The sequence below is a fragment of the Dipodomys merriami genome, unplaced genomic scaffold (assembly GCF_024711535.1).
Source record: "Dipodomys merriami isolate MVZ:Mamm:240054 unplaced genomic scaffold, mDipMer1.0.p SCAF_56, whole genome shotgun sequence".
NCBI classification, from domain to species: Eukaryota; Metazoa; Chordata; class Mammalia; order Rodentia; family Heteromyidae; genus Dipodomys; species Dipodomys merriami.
The window spans coordinates 4,176,070-4,199,070 of NW_027206135.1; the positions used below are offsets into that span (position 1 = coordinate 4,176,070).

At 40.6% G+C, this 23,001-nt stretch overlaps 1 protein-coding gene across 2 annotated transcripts; it reads left to right on the forward strand.

Annotated features, from left to right (window-relative positions):
- The first annotated feature begins 5 nt into the window (after window positions 1–5).
- On the forward strand, window positions 6–21,952 carry Spryd7 (SPRY domain containing 7). Of its 2 annotated transcripts, XM_070000160.1 has the most exons (5): window positions 9–190; window positions 6,806–6,922; window positions 9,069–9,235; window positions 13,460–13,562; window positions 17,024–21,952. In XM_070000160.1, exons 1-5 carry the CDS (start codon window positions 85–87, stop codon window positions 17,119–17,121), a joined length of 591 nt encoding a protein of 196 aa, XP_069856261.1. In that variant the 5' UTR covers window positions 9–84; the 3' UTR covers window positions 17,122–21,952. The 2 variants fall into 2 exon arrangements, with proteins under 2 accessions (XP_069856262.1, XP_069856261.1); XM_070000161.1 differs by lacking the exon at window positions 13,460–13,562 and having other exon boundaries at window positions 6–190.
- Window positions 21,953–23,001: the final 1,049 nt, after the last annotated feature.

Consider the following 23,001-nt stretch of genomic DNA (forward strand, 5'->3'; position numbering starts at 1 on the left):
GGGGCGGGAGGCGGGGTGGAGCGGTGGGGAGGGGGCGTTGTCGCTACGACCTAGGGCCGGCGGCAGCTCGGGGGTCCTGGAGCTATGGCCGCGTCGGTCTTCTGCTGCCTGCGGTGCTGCAGGGACGGCGGGACCGGCCACATCCCCCTGAAGGAGATGCCGGCCGTGCAGCTGGACACGCAGCACATGGGTAAGGGCCTCCCTTCCCCGCCCAGACCCCAACGGCCGGCGGAGGCTGGGCCCGGCGAGCCGGGGGCCCGCCGGGGCGTCGGGAGGAGCTCGCGGCGGCGTCCGGACGCCCTGGGGTTTCCGCCGGCGGACTCGACCTGGTCTGGGTTCTGTGTTCAAGGCTGGTGTCGGGAGCGGGGCGAGGCGGGGTGTGTGTGTGTGTGTGTGTGTGTGTGTGTGTGTGTGTGTGTGTGTGTGTGTGTGTGTGTGTGTGTGTGTGTGATGTCCCCTGTCTCCTGGGAGCTGAGCGGGGCGGGGTGTGTGTGTGTGTGTGTGTGTGTGTGTGTGTGTGTGTGATGTCCGTGATGTCCCCTGTCTCCTGGGAGCTGAGCGGGGTGCCCCCCCCCCGCCCAGGTCCGGACCCGCGCGATGTCAGAAGGGTCTTCTCTCGGGTGGTGTCCCCGCGGCCCCATCCTAGAGAGGCGGTGGCTCGTTTTATTGGAAATAAGCGCCTCTCGCCTCCCAAAGTCAAAACAAGGTAGATGGCCCACGCCTCCGGCCGCACCTGCGCGCAGCCCGGCCCACGTGCACCCGGCCTCCCGGCGCCCGACTCCTTCGTCACTGGAGTTTCATCTGACTGGCTCGTGACCAGCAGGTTACCAAATGAAACAGGGCTCTGGTCCCTTGCACCCATGGTTTTTCCTGTCGGGGGACAAATGGCCAGACCATTTCTCATCCCACGTTCTTCCTCTCCCCTCTGTAAGTCTTTTTTTTTTTTTTTAAACCACGACGATTATTTCTCTTTTGAGACGTTTCCGCTATAGAGTTCGGTGCTTCTGGAATATGCTCCTAGCCGGAGAGATTTCCCAGTTATCCTTATTTCAGTCAGAGTACTGGCTTTTGTGGATTGTTTTGTAAGTGTCCCTTGGCACTTTTCATTTTCACAGTGAGTTCCTCACATTTGTAACAAAACTCTCTTCTGCCCAGATTTGTGTGTGTGTGTGTGTGTGTGATTCTAGAAACACTCTGCCCATTATACATTTCTATAGCTCATACTAAACTAAACGTGATTATTATCACCTTGTATTTGGGTGTTTACAATACTTTCAGTTTTAAGGTTTCCCAAGTGCAGTATTTAATAGGATACACGTGTAAGTATATACATAAATAATGTATGTCTTTAAATTATTTTGTATCCATCATCACTTATAGACAGTGGATACTCAGATTCTGTAATTTCCCTCAGAAAACATTTCTATTTCAGGAACTGGAGGTGTAGCTCAAGTGGTAGTGCATCTGTCTTGAGCAAAAAAGCCAGAAAGATTGTAAGGCCCTGAGTTCAAGCTCCAGTACTAGCACCCAAATTTTTTTTTCACTTATTTAGTGAGCTGATATTTATTTATTGAGTGACTATATAGTAGTAGGCATTGTTCAAAGTGCTGGGGATATAGTAAAGGACAGTTCTGTATAGCTCATGGAGCATTTGGGCAACTTTAGCTCTTCTTCCTATCTCTGCTATCAGACTCCGGCATCACTGACGTCTGCTGTATAGACTGTTCTTTTTCCTTGACCTCCCCTCTAGGAAGAGCTAATCATTGTACTCACATTTGCCTTTCTCCAAAGCTTCCCAGCACCCTTAGGTATGAACTGGATGAATTAGAATAATTGCATGTTCCAGTCTTCTTCTTGTATGGAAGTTTTCTTCTTTTTTTAATACTTCTTTTCTTTCTCCCTCTCCCTCCCCCCTCTCTCTCTCCCTCTCCCTCTCTCTCTCCTCTCTCTCTCTCTCTCTCTCTCTCTCTCTCTCTCTCTCTCTCTCTCTCTCTCTCCCCCCCCCTCTCTCCCCCCCCCTCTCTCATTGTTGCTGCAAGACCAGGACTTTGTTCATTGGCTGGCTCGGTACCAACTGAGCCATATCTCCAACCCGTGGAGGTTTTTCCCTTAACCAGTCTCCCAGTAAATTAAAACTCTTTAATCACAAGATTGATTTGAAAACCTGAGAGGAGACGGGTATTGAGTTAGAAATGCATGTTTCAAGCATGAGTTGACCTTAAGTTGAAAATATGGGAGGCACACTGAATAAATATGCATATATTTGAATGAGTGAAAGGTTGTATAGGTAACCTAAAGAATGTAACTGCCGTTGTTGTTTTGAGAGGGAGTTGTTGTTTTGAGAGGGAGTCGCACTGTGTTGCCCGGGCTAGGCATAACTCGTGGGTTCAGACTGTCATCCCACCTCAGCCTCTGGAGTAAACAAGCCTCCAGGAGTGCATGCCACTGTGTTCCCTTCCTTTCTTTAAAAAAAAAAAAAAAAAAGTCTATACATTTGCAGCTGAATGCTACCTCTTTCACGGTACTCACATTGATGATGTTACATTGCATAAAATCATTTGAGTTCCTCTTTTAGATTTTTCTGTGGCATGGTTATATGTAGTCTGATCTTAATTGTGAACTGACTTTTTAGAAACAAAAGCCTTCAAAGGTAGCTAGTTACTTTGAGCCAGGTCAGTGGCTCGTGCCTATAATTCTAGCTACTCAGGAAGCTAAGATCTGAGGATCATTGTTTGAGATAGGAAAGACTCCTATCTCCAATTAACAACCAGAAAGTAGTAGAATGCTAGCCTGGAACAAAAGTAGCTCTGGGAGCCAGATGCTGGTGGCTCACATCTATACTCCTCACTACTCAGGAGGCCGAGATCTGAGGATCGAAGTGCAAAGCGAGCCCTAGCAGGAAAGTCTGTAAGATTCTTATCTCCAGTTAACCCACTAGAAAACCAGAAGTGGATCTGTGGCTCAAAGTGGTAGAACAACTAGCCTTGAGTGGAAAAAGCTCAGGGACAACACCCAGGCCCTGAATTCAAGCCCACAACCCACAAAAAGAAGAAGCTCAGGGACAGCAACCAGGCCCTGAGTTCAAGGATCAGGACACACACACACACACACACACACACACACACACAAAGTAGCTCCTTCAAAAAGGGTGCTATTGGGCCGGGAAGGTGGCTCAGTGGTAGAGCGCTTGCTTTGCATGCCAGAGGCCCTGGGTTCCATTCCTCAGCACCACATAAGCAAAAAGAAAAAAGCCGGAAGTGGCGCTGTGGCTCAAGTGGTAGAGCGCTAGCCTTGAGCTGAAGAGCTGAGGGACAGCGCCCAGGCCCAGAGTTCAGGCCCCATGACCAGACCCAAAAGAAAAAAGAAAAGAAAAGGATGCTACTCATCTGGAAAGTTCTGTGGTACCAGGTGCAGTGGCTCATACCTGGAATCCTGAGTACTTGGGAGGCTGAGATTGGGAAAATCAAAGTTTGAGGCAAAAAAGTTCAAGAGACTTAGCTAGAGTCATTCTAGTTAGGCTGAGAAACCTGACAGTGAATGGTGCCCAGGTAGATGACCTACAGGAAGCAAGACCCTTTCTCAAAATAACCAGGTGGAGGAGGGGGAATGGAGCTATGGGGTTGGAAGCATGGCTCAATTGGCAGAGTGTTAGCCAATGAGTGAAAGCACCAGGTACCAAGTTTGAGTCCTTGTCTCAGACCTGGGGAAAAAAAAGATGAGGGTGGAGGCATAGTCAGCAGCAGGAGCAAGCTAGGCCTTGCCTAACAAAGTTCAAAAGTTCAAACTCCAGTTCTACAAATACATACACACACTACAAATCACACAGGTGCACTTTGAGTATCTGTGTAATTGATAAAGAAAAATAGACTTATAATTTGCAAACACCCAGAATATTAAATATATTCACCTTTCTTTTTTTGGGGGGGGGGCGGTTTTTTTTTTTTTTTTTTTTTTGGTCCGGTCGTGGGGCCTGAACTCTGGGCCTGGGCACTGTCCCTCAGCTCTTCAGCTCAAGGCTGGCACTCTACCACTTGAGCCACAGCACCACTTCTGGCTTTTTTCTTTTTGCTTATGTGGTGCTGAGGAATCGAACCCAGGGCCTCATGCATGCAAGGCAAGCGCTCTACCACTGAGCCACCTTCCCAGCCCCTATTCGCCTTTCTATATAAAACATTTTGCTCCCTAACAGAATTCTTTGGAGATACTATTGAAATAAGAGGATAATAACATGCTCATAGTTGTTTCTATAATTACAACTCACAGAGCAGACTATATTGTATTGAGAATCTTCTGATATTTCTATTATTTTAGTACCTTAGGATGAAATCCAAGATAATAACTTATCTGTTATAGATGGTGGTTTCATTTGTGTGGTGGATCATAGACTCATTAAAAACAAAGCAAATGACATTAATTTGCATAATCCTTGGAAATGTGTTTTACTAAAGGTACTTTCCATGTTTAGTAGAAAAAACTCAGAACTGTTTAACCAATGAAAGAAATTTATTAGTCCATTTACCTGAAAAGTACAAAAGCAACACTGGCTTCAGGAAAGACTCAATGCTGCCAAGAACACAGTTTCTGTTCATTTATTTCCTCTGTCTTCTGCTGATTCCTGAAGGCTAGTTTCTGGGATCACTTGCAGGAAGTTTCCTGAGTTGCAAGCATCCTCATTCAGGTCCAATAATAATGAGAGTGCCTTTATCCCATGGCTGTCTGAAAAAGTCCTGAGACTCTCCTTGTTTGTTAGGTCATATAACTGTTCACCCAAACTGTAGCCAGGAAATGTGAATTTACTGACAAATTTGACCCAGATCAAAGGTTATACCTTTAAAGCCCAAGCTTCCTTGGAGCTATTTGATCTCCAGAGGGAAAGTAAGTCCAGAAACCACGAAGTGCTTAGCACAACTTAGTCACTTATTCATTTTATTCTTGGTCATTTGCTGAGAATCTGCAAGATGTCAACCTCTACAGGGTTTTGGCCATTAGAGAAATTGGAACTACAGGTATGCAGAGTAGCCAAATTCTTTCCTAGAATTTGGGTTTAAATATGTTTAATTAGAAAAAAATGGGTGCTAATGGATTTTTTAATATCATAAAATAAGTTCTAAAATTTACCTTAGAGTATCTTTTAAGATGTTTTCGAATCTGATATATTTTACATTTCTCTTATGTATTTATCACAAATAATTTTTGGTTTAAATATCAATTGAACCTTTCTTTTTTCTACTATTCTAGTTTTATTTATCCTCCTCTAGAGGAGTCCCATGTAGTTCTAATATGCATATCTACGCAGCTTGTAGACCTCTTTTTTTTTTTTTTTTTTTTAACCAGGAAAGGTATATTGTCCACAGGCCCTGGGAGTCATATGCCGGGTATAAAAGGTTATTTTTTGTCTAGTGCCAATGGCTCTTTTTTCTGAAGTTAACCAGCAAAAAGCATGAAGTAGAAGTATGGTTCGAGTCCCAGTACTGCCTCCATCCTAAAAGAGGATATTTTTACAAATTAGAATTTGTTAAATCTGTTCATCTTCTCTGATGTATATTATTTCCTAAGATTCAGAAGTACATTAATAGTAGGATCACATATGAAGAGACATTATTTTTCTTGCTGTTTACAAATGCCATATGAGTTAAAACTAAAACATTGATAAAAAATTTTCTTATGCATAAAGTGCATTTAGTGATGTTTAAAACCTTGTGTACAGCTGGGTTTGGTGGCACACATCTGTAATTTCAATTTCATGGGAAACTGAGGCATGAAGACTATAATTTGAGCCCAATCTAGGCTATATCAAGTAACCCTGTGTCCAAACAAGCAAACAAATAAAGAAAATAACCATTATTTGCATATTGTCCATGTGGTTGACAGTAACTCTGTTAAACTTTTATGTATGGTAGGGAGGTACAGGGGGGTCCTGGGGCTTGAACTCAGGGTCTGGGTGTTATGCCTGAACTTGTTTTTGTTTTTTTCCTTAAGGATAACACTCTCACAACTTGAGCCACAGCTCTACTTATGTCTTTTTAGGGGTAGTTAATTTCCCCCTTGAGACTATAAACCACAATTCTCAAATATCAGCCTCCTGAGTAGCCAGGATTAAAAGTATGAAAAAAAAAAAAAAAGTATGAGCCGCAGGTGCCTGGCTTCTATTAAATATTTTTAATTCTTGTTAAACAAAGACCCAAAAAATGAGCATTTTCAGTGTCAGCTCCTTCCAAAGATGTGTGTACTCTTCAGCTCTTGGCTAATAAACTAGCACAGTGCCTTATGCTTGTACACAGTCAGCTGATTTTTTAGGACATTGTTTGCATGCATCTGGATAGAGGTGAGAATTGTTGGGGTTAGAAGCATTATTCAGCTGGTAGAGAGCTAGCCATTGAGCAAAAGCAGCAGGTATCAAGTTCTGGTCTTGGACCTATAAAAAAGAATTGTACCTATTTATGGCTTGGCTTAAATTAAAAGATATATTCAATCATCAAATTTGTTTATTGGTTAAAAATTAAAGGAGTTACTCTGTTTTTACTTTACAAATATTTAAAATATTTGGTATATTTCAGTTAATACAGTTTATTTGAAATAGCTTGATTAAACAAGACTCATAGCTACAAATATTATATAAAATGTTCTCTAAAATCAGTAAATTGAAGATATAAAATATTTATCAATATCTGTACTTTGAAGTATGTGTATATATACATATATAACTTCCTTATTTAATAGACTAAAATAGTTAGAAATAAAGAAACTAACCCTAAATGTTAAAAATGAAAATATAAAACTTTGTGTCTACTTTTTTTTTTTTTAGGAACAGATGTTGTCATTGTAAAAAATGGAAGAAGAATATGTGGAACAGGAGGTTGTTTAGCTAGCGCACCTTTACATCAAAACAAAAGCTACTTCGAATTCAAAATACAGTCCACAGGTTAGTATCATAGTGGTGCTTTGCTATTAATCTTCCTAGTTGTTCCAAATATTAAGAGTAATTTGAGGCATAGCTCAAATGGTAGAGTAACTGCCTAGTAGGTGTGAGGCCCTGAGTTCAATCTCCTGTACCAGAGAGACAGACAGACAGAGAGAAAGAGAGTAAGGAGGGAGGGAGGAAAGAAGGGAAAAAACAGGAGGGGATGAGAGAGAGAGGGGCAGAATAATTTAATATATATGAAAAGACTGAAAGACTAAAAGTCAGAAATTTCCTCGTAAGTCCTTGGTCTTCCACTCATGTGAGTGGATTCACTTATTTCTTCTACAAAATTCAGATTACAAGAGCTACTCTTTCTGCCTCCTAGGAGCCATATCTATGAAAGTGTTTTTGTGTTTTTTTGTTAATTGTCTAGGTGTTGTACAGAGGGTTACAATTGCATAAGTAAGGTAATAAGTACATTTTTTGTCGAACTTGTTACCTCCTCCCTCATATTTCTCCTACTTGAAAGTGTTTTAAAAATACTTGCAGAGTTCTGTCTTAAGATGTTACTGTCCTGTGAAATTACTATTGTCACTTCCTAATGACTCACAGTTATGTCCTGTGGGAGAATAAAGTATAAGGTCAAATTATTTTGGAGGCCAAATAGAGACGTCTCTACGTACAACTTTCTGATGGTCTCAGTCAATCCAGAAAAATCAATGTATTAGTAAAATTATCCCTTCTTGCATATTTAGAATTTCTCCCTATTTTAATAAAAACTGAGAAAGAAACAATTTGAAACCAAATCAAATAGCATAGAGACAGCTGCTCTGAGGCTATGTGTCAGTGCTGGCCTAGCATGTGCAAGGCCCTGGTCAGTGGCCAGCACTGAAAGGATACGGGGAAGGAAGGAGAGAGAGAGAGGAAGAATATGACCAACTTCTTATTCCAAATGTCAGTGTAGACCAAAAGGCTTTAAACCCACCAGCTTAAAGGATCAGGTAAGAAAATGATTTCATATGGTTAATTTTCTTTTCTCCATGATACTGTTCATAGCATGTACTATTTCTCACTTGTTATGAATTTTAAAACTAATGTCAATAATCTCTGACTTCTCAGAGATAAACCTTGAAAGAACTGCAGACCACTTAAATTTAGTAGTGTTTCTGCAGTGGTGGTCATGTTAGGGGTAGGGCAATAGGAGTGAGAGCCAAACCCAGGCCTTGTGTGTGTTAGGCTAGTGTTCTACCACAGATATAACAGGGTACCCTTGAACATAGACCTTTGGCATCCTGGCTCTGGTAAAAAGGCAACAGGAATCTGAATAACCAAGATACATTTTTAGTAATAAGACAAGTCCATGGCATTGCATTTAAAAAGATAGGATAGATTAAAGAAAGATGTGGGAATTTAAATTTTTTTAATTATACTGTGATCTTCTCTTTCCCATACCTTTCAAAATATGAGGGACAGTTTTTTTTTTTAATTTTTCAATTTTTTTCTCCTAAATTAAATAAGAGAGAAAAGGCATAAACCTCTTCATATGGCTAAAAATCTTAAAATCTTCTAAAAAGAAAATAAAGAAAAAATAGCTAACAGTTTATGTGTGTTTTATGTACCCCTTTAGAGTGGTTAACTATTCAGCCCAGGATAGCTTAGCTAAGTTATTATGTAAACCTTGGTAATAGAACTTCAGGGCCCACTGTGCTCCTAAGCTGTATTTCATCTGTTGAAAACATCTTGTACTTTGCAACATACTTTTAAAGTATTTTTTTAAAAAGATGAACAAAATAACAGTCTACTAATAACATGATACTTCTTTTTTAAAAAGAAAAAAAACAGTTTATACTCCCTTTAAAAATACTGCATTAGCCGGGCACCAGTGGCTCACCCCTGTAATCCTAGCTGCTCTGGAGGCTGAGATCTGAGGATCTTGGTTCAAAGCCAGTTTGGGCAGGAAAGTCTGTGAAACTCTTATCTCCAATAAACTACCAGAAAACCAGAAGTGGCATTGTAGCTCAAGTGGTAGAACGCTAGCCTTGAGCTGAAGAGCACAGAGACAGCACTCAGGCCCAGAGTTCAAGCCTCACGACCAAAAAAACCCCAAAAAACTGCATTTTATGTATAGGCACAGATTTGGAGGACATTTAAGCTATTGTATTTTTAGGAATCTGGGGTATTGGTGTTGCAACTCAGAAAGTTAACCTGAATCAGATTCCTCTCGGCCGAGATGTGCACAGTTTGGTGATGAGAAATGATGGAGCTCTGTACCACAACAATGAAGAGAAAAACAGGCTGCCAGCAAACAGCCTTCCTCAGGAGGGAGATGTGGTGGTGAGTCTCCAGGCACTGTTGCTGTCCACTGTCTGTATACATGGTTTTGCCTGGAAGTTTTTAGTTTGTAACCCAAAGCCCCAGGATTGAATCAGATGAGGTAGTGCAGTTCTCAGAGAGCAGCACTGCCTCACCTGTGCCCTGTCTCTATAGAATTGGGGGCAGCGCAGGACATCAGGAAGAGCTTTTATTTGCATACAAGAGGGTTGTGACACATTCACTGCCAAGTAATAGTTTCTACTTACATCGCATCAGAGAAATCTTGACACAGTTTTTTAAAGTTTACTGACCTTATATTAGGAAATGTTAGATATTCTTTTAAATTTTTTGTATTGTTACAGAAAATTTTCACATTTATTTGAACACCTGTTAGAGAATTTTATCAGAAGTATTGGTCTTCACCACATTTAATCTAATTAAATTTCCTCTACTTTTCCAACTCTTCAAAGAACTTGATGCAAAACCTTAAGACTTGATTATAGAATAGTAAGCCTTCTCTTTTATATCTCTTTAACAATCACTGTTGAAAAATATCATCCAAAGCCCCTTTCCTGTCTTTCCAGACAACTACTCCCATATTCACCAAGAAATCTTGTCCACAAGAGTCCAGGCTATTAGCTAGTGATTGTAAACAGTAGTAGTGTCTCATTTAGCCAAGGCACCCTTGCGTACAGAACCTTGGTTACCTGGCTCAGTGAACAAATCCAAGGTATTAAATAAAGATACAGCATTCTAGGAAGTTTAGGGAAATTATTAAAATTTAAGATTATAAATTATGATCTGATCTTTTCTCTATCACTTTTAAAAATATGAAGAACAGTTAGCTTTTGATTATTTGTTGTTTTTCTCCTGAATGGAAGAGATACAAGGTGTAAACCACTTTGAAAAAAATCTGCTTCTCTCCTTTTTTTGGGGGGGAGGGAGGGAGTGAGGTTTGAATTCTGGGCTTAGATGCTATCCCTGTGCTCTTCAGCTCAAGGCAAGCACTCTACCACTGAGGCTGAGATCTGAGGATCATGGTTCACTGCCAACCCAGGCAAAAACGTTCATGAGACTTTTTTTTTTCTATCAGTTGTGGAGTCACGAGACTCTTATCTCCAAGTATTCACTGAAAATCGGAAGTGGCTTTGTGGCCCAAAATGGTAGAGTGCTAGCTAGCCTTGAGCGAAAGTTCTCAGGGACAGCAACACTCAGGCCCTGAGTTCAAGCCCCATGACTGACCAACAAAAAAAACAGAAAAAGAAAACTCAAATAGTACCCTACCATATTAACTTACCTTTGTACTTCAAACACTTGTGAACAAAGTGTCCGAAATTGTTGACAGTATCATAGGAAAAGGAGATTGGATGACAAGACCAGAAAAACATTATTTGGTATAATTACAGCAGAGTCAAACCCTGTCTCTAAATCATATAAAGGGACAAAATAAGTTACAAAAACATTTGAACTGCGGGAACTGAGGATTGTAGTTCAAAGCCAGCCAGGGCAGCAAAGCCCATGAGACTCTTATCTCCAATAAACCACCAGAAAACCAGAAGTGGCACTGTGGCTCAAGTGGTAGAGTGCTCGCCTTGAGCTAAAGAGCGAGGGACAGCGCCCAAGCTCAGAGTTCAAGCCCTAGGATTGACCAAAAAAAAAAAAGCAACATTTGAATTAAATTCAACCTAGAATTGTAGGGGTTCTTAAATCCTTCCTCACTCCTTGGCTTTGATGTTTTGCTCCTGTGCTAGGGACCTGAAAACTAGATGATGCTTGCTGCTGGTGATAAAGAAGCCTGGAGGATAGCCTGCTAGATGTTTTTTATGGTCCCATAAAGAGAAAGTAACATACTTTCCTTTTTATATAATTGCAAATTTGTTTTTCAAAAAGTAAAAGTAAACTACTTTGTTATAAAAAAAATTGCAGGCAGGCAAAGTTAACTTTATTACATTTAAGTAGATAAACTTAAAATGAAACCAAGGCAATCTGCAAACTGTTTAACACCACCGTTGCTAAAATTCTAGGAGATGTATAAAGCATTATTAGCACATTGCCTTTTCTGGGCCTAATGTTGTCTTACCTGGAGAAGAGAAGAAGATGATCCAAGATCTTTTTTCTACTTCCAAAAACTTTAAAATTGCTGGGCGCTGGTGGCTCACGCCTGGCTACTCAGGAGGCTGAGATCTGAGGATCCCGGTTCAAAGCCAGCCCGGGCAGGAGAAACCATGAGACTCTTATCTCCAATAAACCACCAGAAAACCGGAAGTGGCGCTGTAGCTCAAGTGGTAGAGCGTTCGCCTTGAGCTGAAGAGCTGAGGGACAGTGCCCAGGCCCAGAGTTCAAGCCCCATGACCGACCAAAAAAAAAAAAAACTTTAAAATTATGTAATAAGACCCATATTCAATATGCAATTGAAAGATAACTGGTATCTGTTACTTTGTTTTGTGCCAGCCCTGGGGCTTGAAATTTTAAAGTTTTTTTTTTTTTTTTTTTTGGTCGGTCGTGGGGCTTGAACTCAAGGCCTGGGCACTGTCCCTGAGCTTCTTTTGCTCAAGGATAGCACTATACCACTTGAGCCACAGCACCATTTCTGGCTTTTTCTGCTTATGTGGTACTGAGGAATCAAACCCAGGGCTTCATGCATGCAAGGCAAGCACTCTACAACTAAGTCACATTCCCAGCCTGGTGTCTGCTTTTTTAATGGTCCTGTGAATCAAGCTAGGATCTCATACATGCTGAGTGCTCTACCACTGATACGTATTCCTAGCCCACAGTATCTATCCTTAGTTCTTCAAAGGAACTATCTCTTTTGGTCACCAGTAGTAACCAAAAGAGAATCCCATACCTAAAATGGATGAGACCTGAAATATTTCGGGGTTTTGGGGATGTTGGAATATTTACATATATATATATATATATATATATACAATGAAAATTTTTGAGGATGAGACCACATCTAAATATGAAATTCACTTAAGCTTCATTTCCACCTTATCTACATAGCCCGAAGGTAATTTATACGATATTTTTGATATGCCTGCATTTTGACTATAACCCATCATATGAGGTCAGCTAGGAAATTTTCCACTTGTTTTGTCAGAAAGTCTCACATTTTGGAGCATTTAGATTAGAAATGCTCAACTTGTAAAAAGTTTTAAGAGAGAGGTGGTATGGTATAATGACTGAAAGCAAGTATTGCCATGTGCCAGTGGTTACTCAGGAAAGAAACTGAGATCTGAGGATCCCAGGTTGAACCCAACCCAGGAAAATAAAGCCTTGAGAGTCTCATATCCAGTTAATTAGCAAAGTAGAGGTAGAACTGAAGTGGTAGACCACCTGCCTTAAACAAAAGGCTAAGGAGAAGAATTCAAGCCTCAGTATCAGTATGAGATGAAAGAGGGAGGGAGGGGAAGAGAGAAAGAGAAAGAGAGAGAGATTTCTTGGAATAAGTTCCATAAAGACATTCTTTGTCGGCGCTGGTGGTTCACACCTGTAATCCCAGCTACTCAGGAGGCTAGGATCATAATTCAAAGCCAGCCCAGGCAGGAAAGTCCATGAGACTCTTATCTCCAGTTAACCACCAGAAAACCGGAAGTGGCCCTGTGGCTTACATAGTAGAGCACTCTTAAGCTGAAGAGCTCAGGGACAGCACCCAGGCCCAGAGTTCAAACCCCATGACTGACAAAAAAAAAAAAAAAAAGACAGTCCTTGCTACTTAGAAGCCAGTAGCAAGCTCTGCTGGTAAAAACTACTCTGCTTCCCCTAGGAAGATCTAGTTCAATGGAGGGCAGTGTTTTCTTGTATGAATTTAAGTCTATCCATGCAATGCAGCACTGAAGTCTCTTAATATTCAAAGTATAAAAGTCAACACTAGGGAAGGTGGCTCAGTGGTAGAGCGCTTGCCTTGCATGCATGAGGCCCTGGGTTCGATTCCTCAGCACCACTTAAGCAAAAAGAAAAAAAGCCAGAAGTGGCGCTGTGCCTCACGTGGTAGAGCGCTAGCCTTGAGCTGAAGAGCTGAGGGGTAGTGCCCAAGCCCAGACCGACAAAAAAAAGAATACTAATTGTTTTAGTTCCATCCAAATAGAATTGGAATTCTTCCAGATTTTAAATCCCTATTGAAGAGTGTTGGTTCCCTGTGCTTTGTTTTTATTTTTCTATGATTTCCAATCAGTGCTTTCTGGCTATCCATTTTTTTTATGGAACATTTATGTTTTTATCCTTTTAATTTTTTTTCCTTTGTAGGGTATTACGTATGACCATGTAGAATTAAATGTGTATTTGAATGGAAAAAACATGCATTGCCCAGCATCAGGTATACGAGGGACAGTGTATCCAGTTGTGTATGGTAAGCTGAAATGTTTCTCATCTATTAGCAGATAACTTTCATTTGGCATATATATATATATATATATATATATATATATATATATATATATGTATATATGTGTATATATATATGTGTGTGTGTGTGTATATATATACATATATATATATATATATATATAGGACCTCAGGGGTGTTGGTTTGTAGTGCTGGGGTCAAACCCAGGACTTCACACAGGCTAGGCAAGCACTCTAAGCTGTATCTCCAGCCCAATTTTTTTTTTTTTCCTTTGGTTGGTGGTGGGGCCCTAACTCTGGGCCTGGGCACTGTCCCTCAGTTCTTCAGCTCAAGGCTAGCACTTTACCACTTGAGCCACAGCACCACTTCCGGCTTTTTCTGCTTATGTGGTGCTGAGGAATCGAACCCAGGGCCTCATCCCAGCCCCTCCAGCCCAAATATTTTTGAGCCAGTATCTTAATATATAGAGTAGGTTAGCCTTGAACTCACAATCTGCCTACTTTCACCTACCAGGTGCTGAGATTCTAGGTAAGCATCAGCATGACCAGCTCACCAGCCTAGATTTTAGACTTATCATAAATTGTTAATAACTTTTATCTAGAATATACTCATTTGCAGAATTAAGTGGAATATTCCCTGCATACTGAAAAAGTTTGCTAAATCTAATTACTGCCAATTATTAGGAAGAATTAGATGATCAGGAAGTGTAATTGTAAAGAATATTTTGGAATCAGGAATGGAAATTATATGTGGCTTGAATTTTTACTAGCTTTGTTGTTGTTGTTATTATTGTTGATTGTGGGGCTTGAACTCTGGGCCAGGGTGCTGTCTCTAAGCTCTTCAGCTCAAGGCAAGCACTCTACCATTTGAGCCACAGTGCCACTTCTGGTTTTTTGGTGATTAATTGAATATAGGAGTCTCATGGGCTTTCCTATCCAGGTTGGCTTTGAACTGCGATCTTCAGATCTCAGCCTCCTGAGTAGCTAGGATTACAGGCATAAGCCACCGGCGCCCAGCTTCTTACTAGCTTTTTTTTTGGTCCAGTCGTGGGGCCTGAACTCCGGGCCTGGGCGCTGTCCCTCAGCTCTTCAGCTCAAGGCTAGCGCTCTACCACTTGAGCCACAGCGCCACTTCTGGCTTTTTTCTTTTTGCTTATGTGGTGCTGAGGAATGGAACCCAGGGCCTCTGGCATGCAAGGCAAACACTCTACCACTAAGCCACCTTCCCAGCCCGTTACTAGCTTTTTAAGCTTATCTAAGTGTTTACTCTTTCTGAGGTTTATAATGGTAGCCCTGTGTGCATGAGTGCTGTCACTTATGTACAGGTTTGCCCCTAAGACTAAATTGCTTTCTGGAATCAGTGGCTCATACCTGTAATCCTAGCTACTGAGGAAGTTGAGAACTAAGGACCAAGGTTCAGAGCCATCGTAGGCAAGAAATTTCATGAGACTTTTGTTTTGTTTTGTTTTGTTTTGGGTCCGGTCATAGGGCCTGAACTCTGGGCCTGGGCGCTGTCCCTCAGCTCTTCAGCTCAAGGCTAGCGCTCTACCACTTGGGCCACAGCGCCACTTCTGGGTTTTTTTGTTTGTTTTTTTGCTTTTTGCTTATGTGGTGCTGAGGAATCGAACCCAGGGCCTCATGCATGCAAGGCAAGTGCTCTACCACTGAGCCACCTTCCCAGCCCCTAGAAGTATTTTTTTTTAACCTGTCAGGATAGAGGATTAGAATTAGAGCCTCCCACTTAGGGAAGTACTCTGCAGCAAGAGTGCTCAACTACTTGAGCTTGCAGTCCTTTCAATTTTAGGTTTTGGGTTTTTTTCTTTTTTCTTTTTTTTTGGTGGGGGGGGGAGGGTCCGGTCATGGGGCCTGAACTCTGGGCCTGAGCACTATCCCTCAGCTCTTCAGCTCAAGGCTTATCGCTCTTACCACTTGAGTCACAGCGCCACTTCTGGCTTTTTTCTTTTTGCTTATGTGGTACTGAGGAATTGAACCCAGGGCCTCAGGCATGCAAGGCAAGTGCTCTACCACTGAGCCACCTTCCCAGCCCCTCATGAGACTCTTATTTCCACTTAACTACCCAGAAAGCCAGAAATGAAGCTATGGCTGAAGTAGTAGAATGATAACTTTGAGCAAAAAAGCTCAGGGACAGCACCCAGTCCCTAAGTTCAATTCCCAGGACCAACAGACAGACAGACAGGCACATATACACACACCTACACATACAAAAGAATTAGATTACTTGGGAGGTGACTTTGTCCATCTTTATTATTTTCATTTTTATTATAGTAAATTTCAGACATGTAGAGTAGAGCACACTATAATGGAACCTCATGTACTCATCACTCAGCTTCAAACAATCAACTTGGAGCCATTCTAGGCTCCTTTGCCACCCTTACCCCCACCAACACTTCTGTCATTTGCCTCCCCTCCTTGCGGGAATTGCCAGGCATTGCAAATACTTTATTGCTGAAAAAAATTAAGATCTCTGTCTTCTTTTTCACTGAGACAAGCTGGGTAAGGGATATATAGGACTCCTTGTAATATTTTTGCAACTTACCACTAATGAGTCATTTTCCTAAATAAAACATCTTAATTATATGAAAATAAAAAAATACAGATAGGCAGGTAACAAAAAAATTTAGGGCTGGGAAGGTGGCTCAACAGTAGAGCGCTTGCTTTGCATGCATGAGGCCCTGGGTTTGATTCCTCAGCACCACATAAGCAGAAAAAAAAAAAAAAAAGCTGGAAGTGGTGCTGTGGCTCAAGTGGTAGAGTGCTAGCCTTGAGCTGAAGTGCTGAGGAACAGTGCCCAGGCCCAGAGTTCAGGCCCCACAACCGACAAAAAAAAAATTCAAATTACCCATATTCACCCCATCTTGGAATAATTATTAATAATGTTGATATATATTCTTCCAGTATTTATTGTTGATGGTGATGGTGGTGGTGGTGGTCATAGGGCTTGAACTCTGGGCCTGGGCTTGAGCTCTTCAGCTCAAGGCAAGTGCTCTACCACTTGAGCCACAGTGCCACTTCCAGTTTTCTGGTGGCTAATTGGCGATAAGAGTCTGGCAGACTTTCTTTCCTGAGCTGGCTTTGAACTGTGATTCTCAGATATCAGCCTCCTGAGAAGCTAGGAGTACAGGTATGAGCCACTAGTACCCAGCTTCTCCCAGTATTTTTGAAAGATTTTGCTTTTTATTGTGACTATTTTTACATAATATGTTTGTGACTTACAGAAGATGTATTTTTTTTGCATTGCCTATTAATATTATAATATTGGGAAAACATTATTTTTAATCTTTATTTTCTAATGTTTTTTTCCGGTACTGGTAATGGAGCCCAAGGCCTCACACATGCTGAGCCAAGTACTCTAATATGGAGCTATAGCTGCAGCTTGAAAACAGTTTATCTTCTAGTTTTTATTCAACTGCTTTTCTAATTCATTTTCTCTCTTTCTGTCCTCTAGTTGATGACAGTGCAATTTTGGATTGTCAATTCAGTGAATTTTATCATACTCCTCCACCAGGTTTTGAAAAAATACTGTTTGAACAGCAGATCTTCTAAATAGATTTGTTTTTGAAACCTGTACTTCTTCACTGTTACAAGTATTTCCCAGTTAATAAAACTTTACCTGGCTATAGATAAAAATATATTCTTTAAAACTTGCTTGTTAATATTGTCAAAGGAACCATTATATACAATGTACAACTCAGAAGTTTTAATTTTAAATACTTATGCTTTATGATATGAAAATCTGCATTGTGGGCAATTTATTTAATTCTTATTTAAATAAATGTAACTATGAGTGATGAACAGTATTTAGTGACAACATGTATATCAGTATTTAAAGGGAATCTTTTCTTATATATAAAATGTTTGTTTTGATAGAGATGTAAAATTGAGTTGTTTTTAATATCACTTTGAACTTTAGACCTCTAAGTGTATTTAAGTCTGCAGTTTGATACTTTTTGTCTCCTTGTCCATTTTTATACACAGTATAACAAAACAACATTTATTAGCAGTTTCATTTTGGTCTTTTTACTGTACTCACGTACCACTTTTCTTAATACTTTGATTGCCTATTCCTTTGTGGTGTGTGGCTGCTTTTTGACTTGCTTTGTTGAAGGAGATACGTGTTTTAGTCATTGTAAGAACAAGCAGTGGCTGATTGATGATATAGTAAGATACTTTAAATGAGATTATTCTTTGAAGGACTTCTATTTAAATATGTATTTTCTATAAGGAATAATAAAATACTAGTAATTAAGGAATATTCATAACATACTAAATATTCTTCCCATCTTAATTTATAGAGGGCGTTCACTTTGCCTTTGACTATTTCAGAAGTTCAAGGATAAGCAAGTCCTCCCCATTAGCCTGATACTTGTCCTCACCATTACCTTTAGTTAAAACTCCACTGAACTGATAAGGTACTGATCTTCAGGTACATTCAAATGAGCATGTCACGATGCATACCTTTCACTCCTTTAATCAGGTAGTAACTTATGTTGACTAGATTTGCAGTTGTGTTGCCTACTTTCTTGTTTCCTCAAGAGAATTCCTCAATACCTGGACTCCTAGGTTTCCCCACTTATAAAAGGGACAGTTATGCTTATCTGATCAGTTTCTGTCTAGCCGATAAGGGTAGTGTATGTGCGCCTTACTCATCATAGGCCCTGCACACATGCAGTTTCCAAGTTGCAGTGGAACAGTGTCTGCTGATGCGCGTCTGGCCAGCAGTGGTGATGGCAGTACCTCAGAACTTTTGAGTTCATGGACAGTCAGGCCCCAGCCTAGACCCTTAAATCAGAAAAGTTGAGGACAGCACCAGGCATTTGTTTTTTGAACAAGCACTTGGGTGGACTTGATCCTCACCCAAGTTAATCACTGTGAAGGAAAGAACCACTGAAAGATTTTTCACAATGAAAAAAGAAAAAGAACCACTGAAAGGAGAGAATGCTTCAGGAAGAATTACCTGCTATATATTTTGTACAGATTTAATATGCTATTTTTGCCCTATAAGCTAGAGAATCCTGCGCAATGCTTGGTTACTATTTTGGTAGATAAAAATGTGACTGCTTTGAAAACAGATATGCTTATGCACCATACATATTGACATAAATCCCACATTTTACCTCTGTGAAGATCTATGAAGTTTAGGTATATATGTTATTTATCCATGTTCATCAGACTGTCCGTAATTTTTGTAAAAAAAAAAAATGCTTCCATAGGGAAGTGACTTAAAGTGGCTACTGTTCTCTATCTGTATAATGTTATCTACCTCTAAGTTTTGTTTTTACAAAGCCAAACTTTATTATTCTGCTTTGTAATCATACAGAGACATAATGCTTGACATAGTACATGAATTATATCTATGGTAATAGTTTGAAGTCTAAATGTGTGTTGAATCTGTAGGTAATAAATTCCTCTTGGGATGATTACACTGAGCTGCTCTTCCTTCCAAAACTCATACCTTAGTCTAACAGTGAGCAAATTCCCAAAAGATCATTGTACAAACCATTTGGTAGTATCCTTCAGTGCTGTCAAGGAGTAGGCTACACCTGTAATCTCAACTATTTGGGAGGAAATCAAGAAAATCTCCATTTGAAGCCAGTCTGGATAAGACCCAATCTCAAAAAGCCAGTTGTGAACATGCAGGCTTGTAATCTTAGCTACAAGGGAGGTGCAGGTAGCAGGAATCACAGTCTGAGGCTTGCCCTAGCAAAATCTGGATAGAAATCTATCTGAAAAATAACTAAAGCAAGCCGGGCACCAGTGGCTTACACCTGTAATCCTAGCTACTCAGGAGACTGAGATCTGAGGATCATGGTTCAAAGCCAGCCCTGGCAGGAAAGTCCATGAGACTCTTTATCTCCAATAAAAACCACTAGAAAACGCTGTGGCTCAAGTGGTAGAGCACTAGCCTTGAGCTGAAGAGCTGAGGGACAGCACTCAGGCCCAGAGTTCAGGCCCACAACTGACCCCCCCAAAAAAAAAAACTAAAGCAAAAAGATTGATGGAGCCGGGCACTGGTGGCTCATACCTGTAATCCTAGCTGCTCAGGAGGCTGAGATCTGAGGATTGCTGTTCAAAGCCAGCCTGGTCAGGAAAGTCCGTGAGACTCTTATTTCCAGTAAACCACTAGAAAACTGGAAGTGGTGCTGTGCTCAAGTGGTAGAGCACTTGCCTTGAGCTGAAGAGTGCAGGGACAGTGCCCAAGCCTAGAGTTCAAGCCCCATGACAGACAAAAAAAAAAAAAAAAGGATTGATGGTGTGGCCCAAGTGGTAAAGCATTTACCTAGCAAGCATGATAGCCTGAGTTCATATCCCAGTGCCAACAAATTGAAACCTCAAGATCAATGAACTGCCACACTCCAGTACAAGTGTAATGAGACATTGTGAGTCAATGTAACCAGATGTCCTGTGTGGGACCAGGGAATAGGAAAAGGACATTCAGTAAAAACAAAGGAGCCGGGCGCTGGTGGCTCACGCCTGTAATCCTAGCTACTCAGGAGGCTGAGATCTGAGGATCGCGGTTCAAAGCCAGCCCGGGCAGGAGAGACCGTGAGACTCCTATCTCCAATAAACCACCAGAAAACCGGAAGTGGCGCTGTAGCTCAAGTGGTAGAGCGCTCGCCTTGAGCTGAAGAGCTGAGGGACAGCGCCCAGGCCCAGAGTTCAAGCCCCACAACCGACAAAAAAAAAAAAAAAACACAAAGGAAACCTGGATAAATTGTGGACTTTGATTACCAATATATCACTATTTACTCAAGTATAATAATTGGTTAATAATAAGGAAGACATAAATGGAAACTATACAGTCCAATGCCCAAAAAATGTATTTTTAAATAACCAGGAAAAAATTTAAATAGGCTAACAGCATAGTGCAGTGTATACCATAACTTGCCTATTAGTGGCAGTTACATATAAACATAAATGTGCCATAAAGTGCTCTTGTGTTTGTTTGTTTGTTTTTGGTCAGTCGTGGGGCTGAACTCTAGGCCTGGGTGGTGTCTAGCCCTACCACTTGAGCCACAGTGCCACTTCTGTTTTTTTTCTACTCATGTGGTGCTGAGGAATCGAACTCAGTGCTTCATGCATGGGAGGCAAGCACTCTACCACTGAGCCAACTTCTGAGCCCCAGCTCTTGTTTTAACACAGACACCTACTTTTATTCTTGGCCAGAAAGATACTGTCCACTGCCTTGACTCTTGGCTATTGTCCATTTGTCCACACTAATGTAGCCTCTGCACACAAAATTATTTTCTGTGTTATTCAGTGATTTAAGCATTAAAATTGATATGCAGCGTTCAAATTTGATAAAAAATATGTATCATCAATTTACATATTAAAATTAGAAAAGCAGAATTTGGGTTTTAATTACCTTTGGCTCATCAGATAAGATTAGAATGTATTTTCAGATGGGATGGCAAATTAGTATGAGTTAATTTAAGAGAGGTATAAAAATAGTAATTTGGATTAAAGCTTTCCTAAATCATTAATAGACGACTGCATGATGTTTTTGCTAACATTGCTTTATTATTTTTTTTTTTTTTGGTACTGGAGATTGAACTCAGGGCCTTAGGGTTACTAGCAAGCATTTAACCACTTGAGCTACACCACAACCCCACTTGCTTTATAAATGTAAGTCTAAATGCAGACAAGAAACATAACAAAGTATGAGTGAACTGATCATTTCCTGAAATTGATCATTTCATTTTTTTAAAAAACCACTAAGTTTGAGATGAAAAATCTGTTATCCAACTGGAAATTTTTTGTACACAGATAAAACCAAGCATAGTACTAAAAAAAAGGAATATCAAATTCTACTTATATCACTTTGCATTATTTATGCATCCTGGCAAAGAAATACTGTTGGGAACTATTCACCAGTGGAAACATAGTAATAGAGCCAATTAATTAATGTTCTTCTATTTACTGAATCAGATAGGAGATTTCCTTCCAACTTGCTCTCTTAAAATAACTAGGACCAAGTTATTAAATAGTGTGCCAGACCTAATACAAGCCTGTTTTACCAGCTCTCAGGAGGCTGAGGCAAGAGATTGAAAGTCAGAAGCTAAATTGGGCTACATAATGAAACTCTACCTTGAATGAATAGATGGGGTGAAATGCAGAGTAATGTGAGATACAACTAGCAGTGTAAACAAACACACTCCAACTAAATTCAAAGGAAAAATGGATGGTTGCAAGGTTATTATTACAATGCAAGCATTCAAAGATTGAGTCAATGATGTATTTTACAAATAAATAAGAAAATCTGCCCTTAAGAAACTTTGCAAGGGTCTGGGGGTTTAGCCCAGCAGAAGGGCACCCGCCCGGCACGCGCAAGGCCCTGGGTTCGGTCCTCAGCCCTGGAAAAAAAAAAAAAAAGAAACTTTGCTAACTATAATTCATTGATAAATACAACTATAATAACCATACAATAACCATAAAATCCCATATGTTGATAAGGGAAAAACAGGCTGTAAATATAACCTCATCAATCCATTTTTTTCAAAGACCTAGAGTCTCATGCATAGGAAGATGTATGAAGTAATGTACACCAAATTATTATTTCTTGGAAATATGATGACAAGAAGCTAGTTCTTTTATGATGTGGTAAATTAAAAAATAGCCTGTAATAGCTGGGCACAGGTGGCTCACGTCTGTAATCCTAGTTAATTGAGAGACTAAGATTTGAGGATCACAGTTCAATGCCAGCCCAGGCAGAACATCTGAGAGATTCTTAGCTCCAATTAACCACTAGAAAATGGGAAGTGGTGCTATGACTCAAGTAGTAGAGTGCTAGCTTGAGCTGAAGAGCTGAGGGACAGCGCCCAGGCCCAGAGTTCAAGCGCCATGACTGACCAAAAAAAAAAAAAACCTGTATGGCTTTTGAATTTAAAATGATTTTTAAAAATCAAAGGACTAGGTGAGCAAATGCAGCAATATACTCACTGAACACTATGTTGAAAATAAACTATACTGGGGGTTGGGGGGGAGGATGGGAAAGGATGGGAAGGGGAAACAAAGGAGGAGGCTACAATGCTTGATAAGAAATGTACTCATTATCTTGCCCATGTAATTGCAACCCCTCTGTACAGTATTTTCACAATAAAAAAAAAAAAAAAAAAAAAAAGAAACTATACAGGGCTGGGAAGGTGGCTCAGTGGTAGAGCGTTTGCCTTGCATGCATGAGGCCCTGGGTTCGATTCCTCAGCACCACATAAGCAGGAAAAAAATGTCAGAAGTGTCGCTGTGGCTCAAGTGGTAGAGCACTAGCCTTGAGCTGAAGAGCTGAGGGACAGCGCCCAGGCCCAGAGTTCAGGTCCACGACCGGACCCCCAAAAACAAAGAAGAAAATAAACTATACAACTTATGGGTAGGGATGAGGGGGAAAAACTGGGAGAGAGCAAGAGGGGGGGGGACATTGTCCAAAAAGAA

Coding starts and splice junctions, on each gene's coding strand:
- Spryd7 (XM_070000160.1), top strand. CDS start 85: ATGGCCGCGTCGGTCTTCTGCTGCCTGCGGTGCTGCAGGGACGGCGGG. Junction 191..6,805: donor GCTGGACACGCAGCACATGG/GTAAGGGCCTCC, acceptor TTTTTTTTTTAG/GAACAGATGTTGTCATTGTA. Junction 13,563..17,023: donor AGTGTATCCAGTTGTGTATG/GTAAGCTGAAAT, acceptor TCTGTCCTCTAG/TTGATGACAGTGCAATTTTG.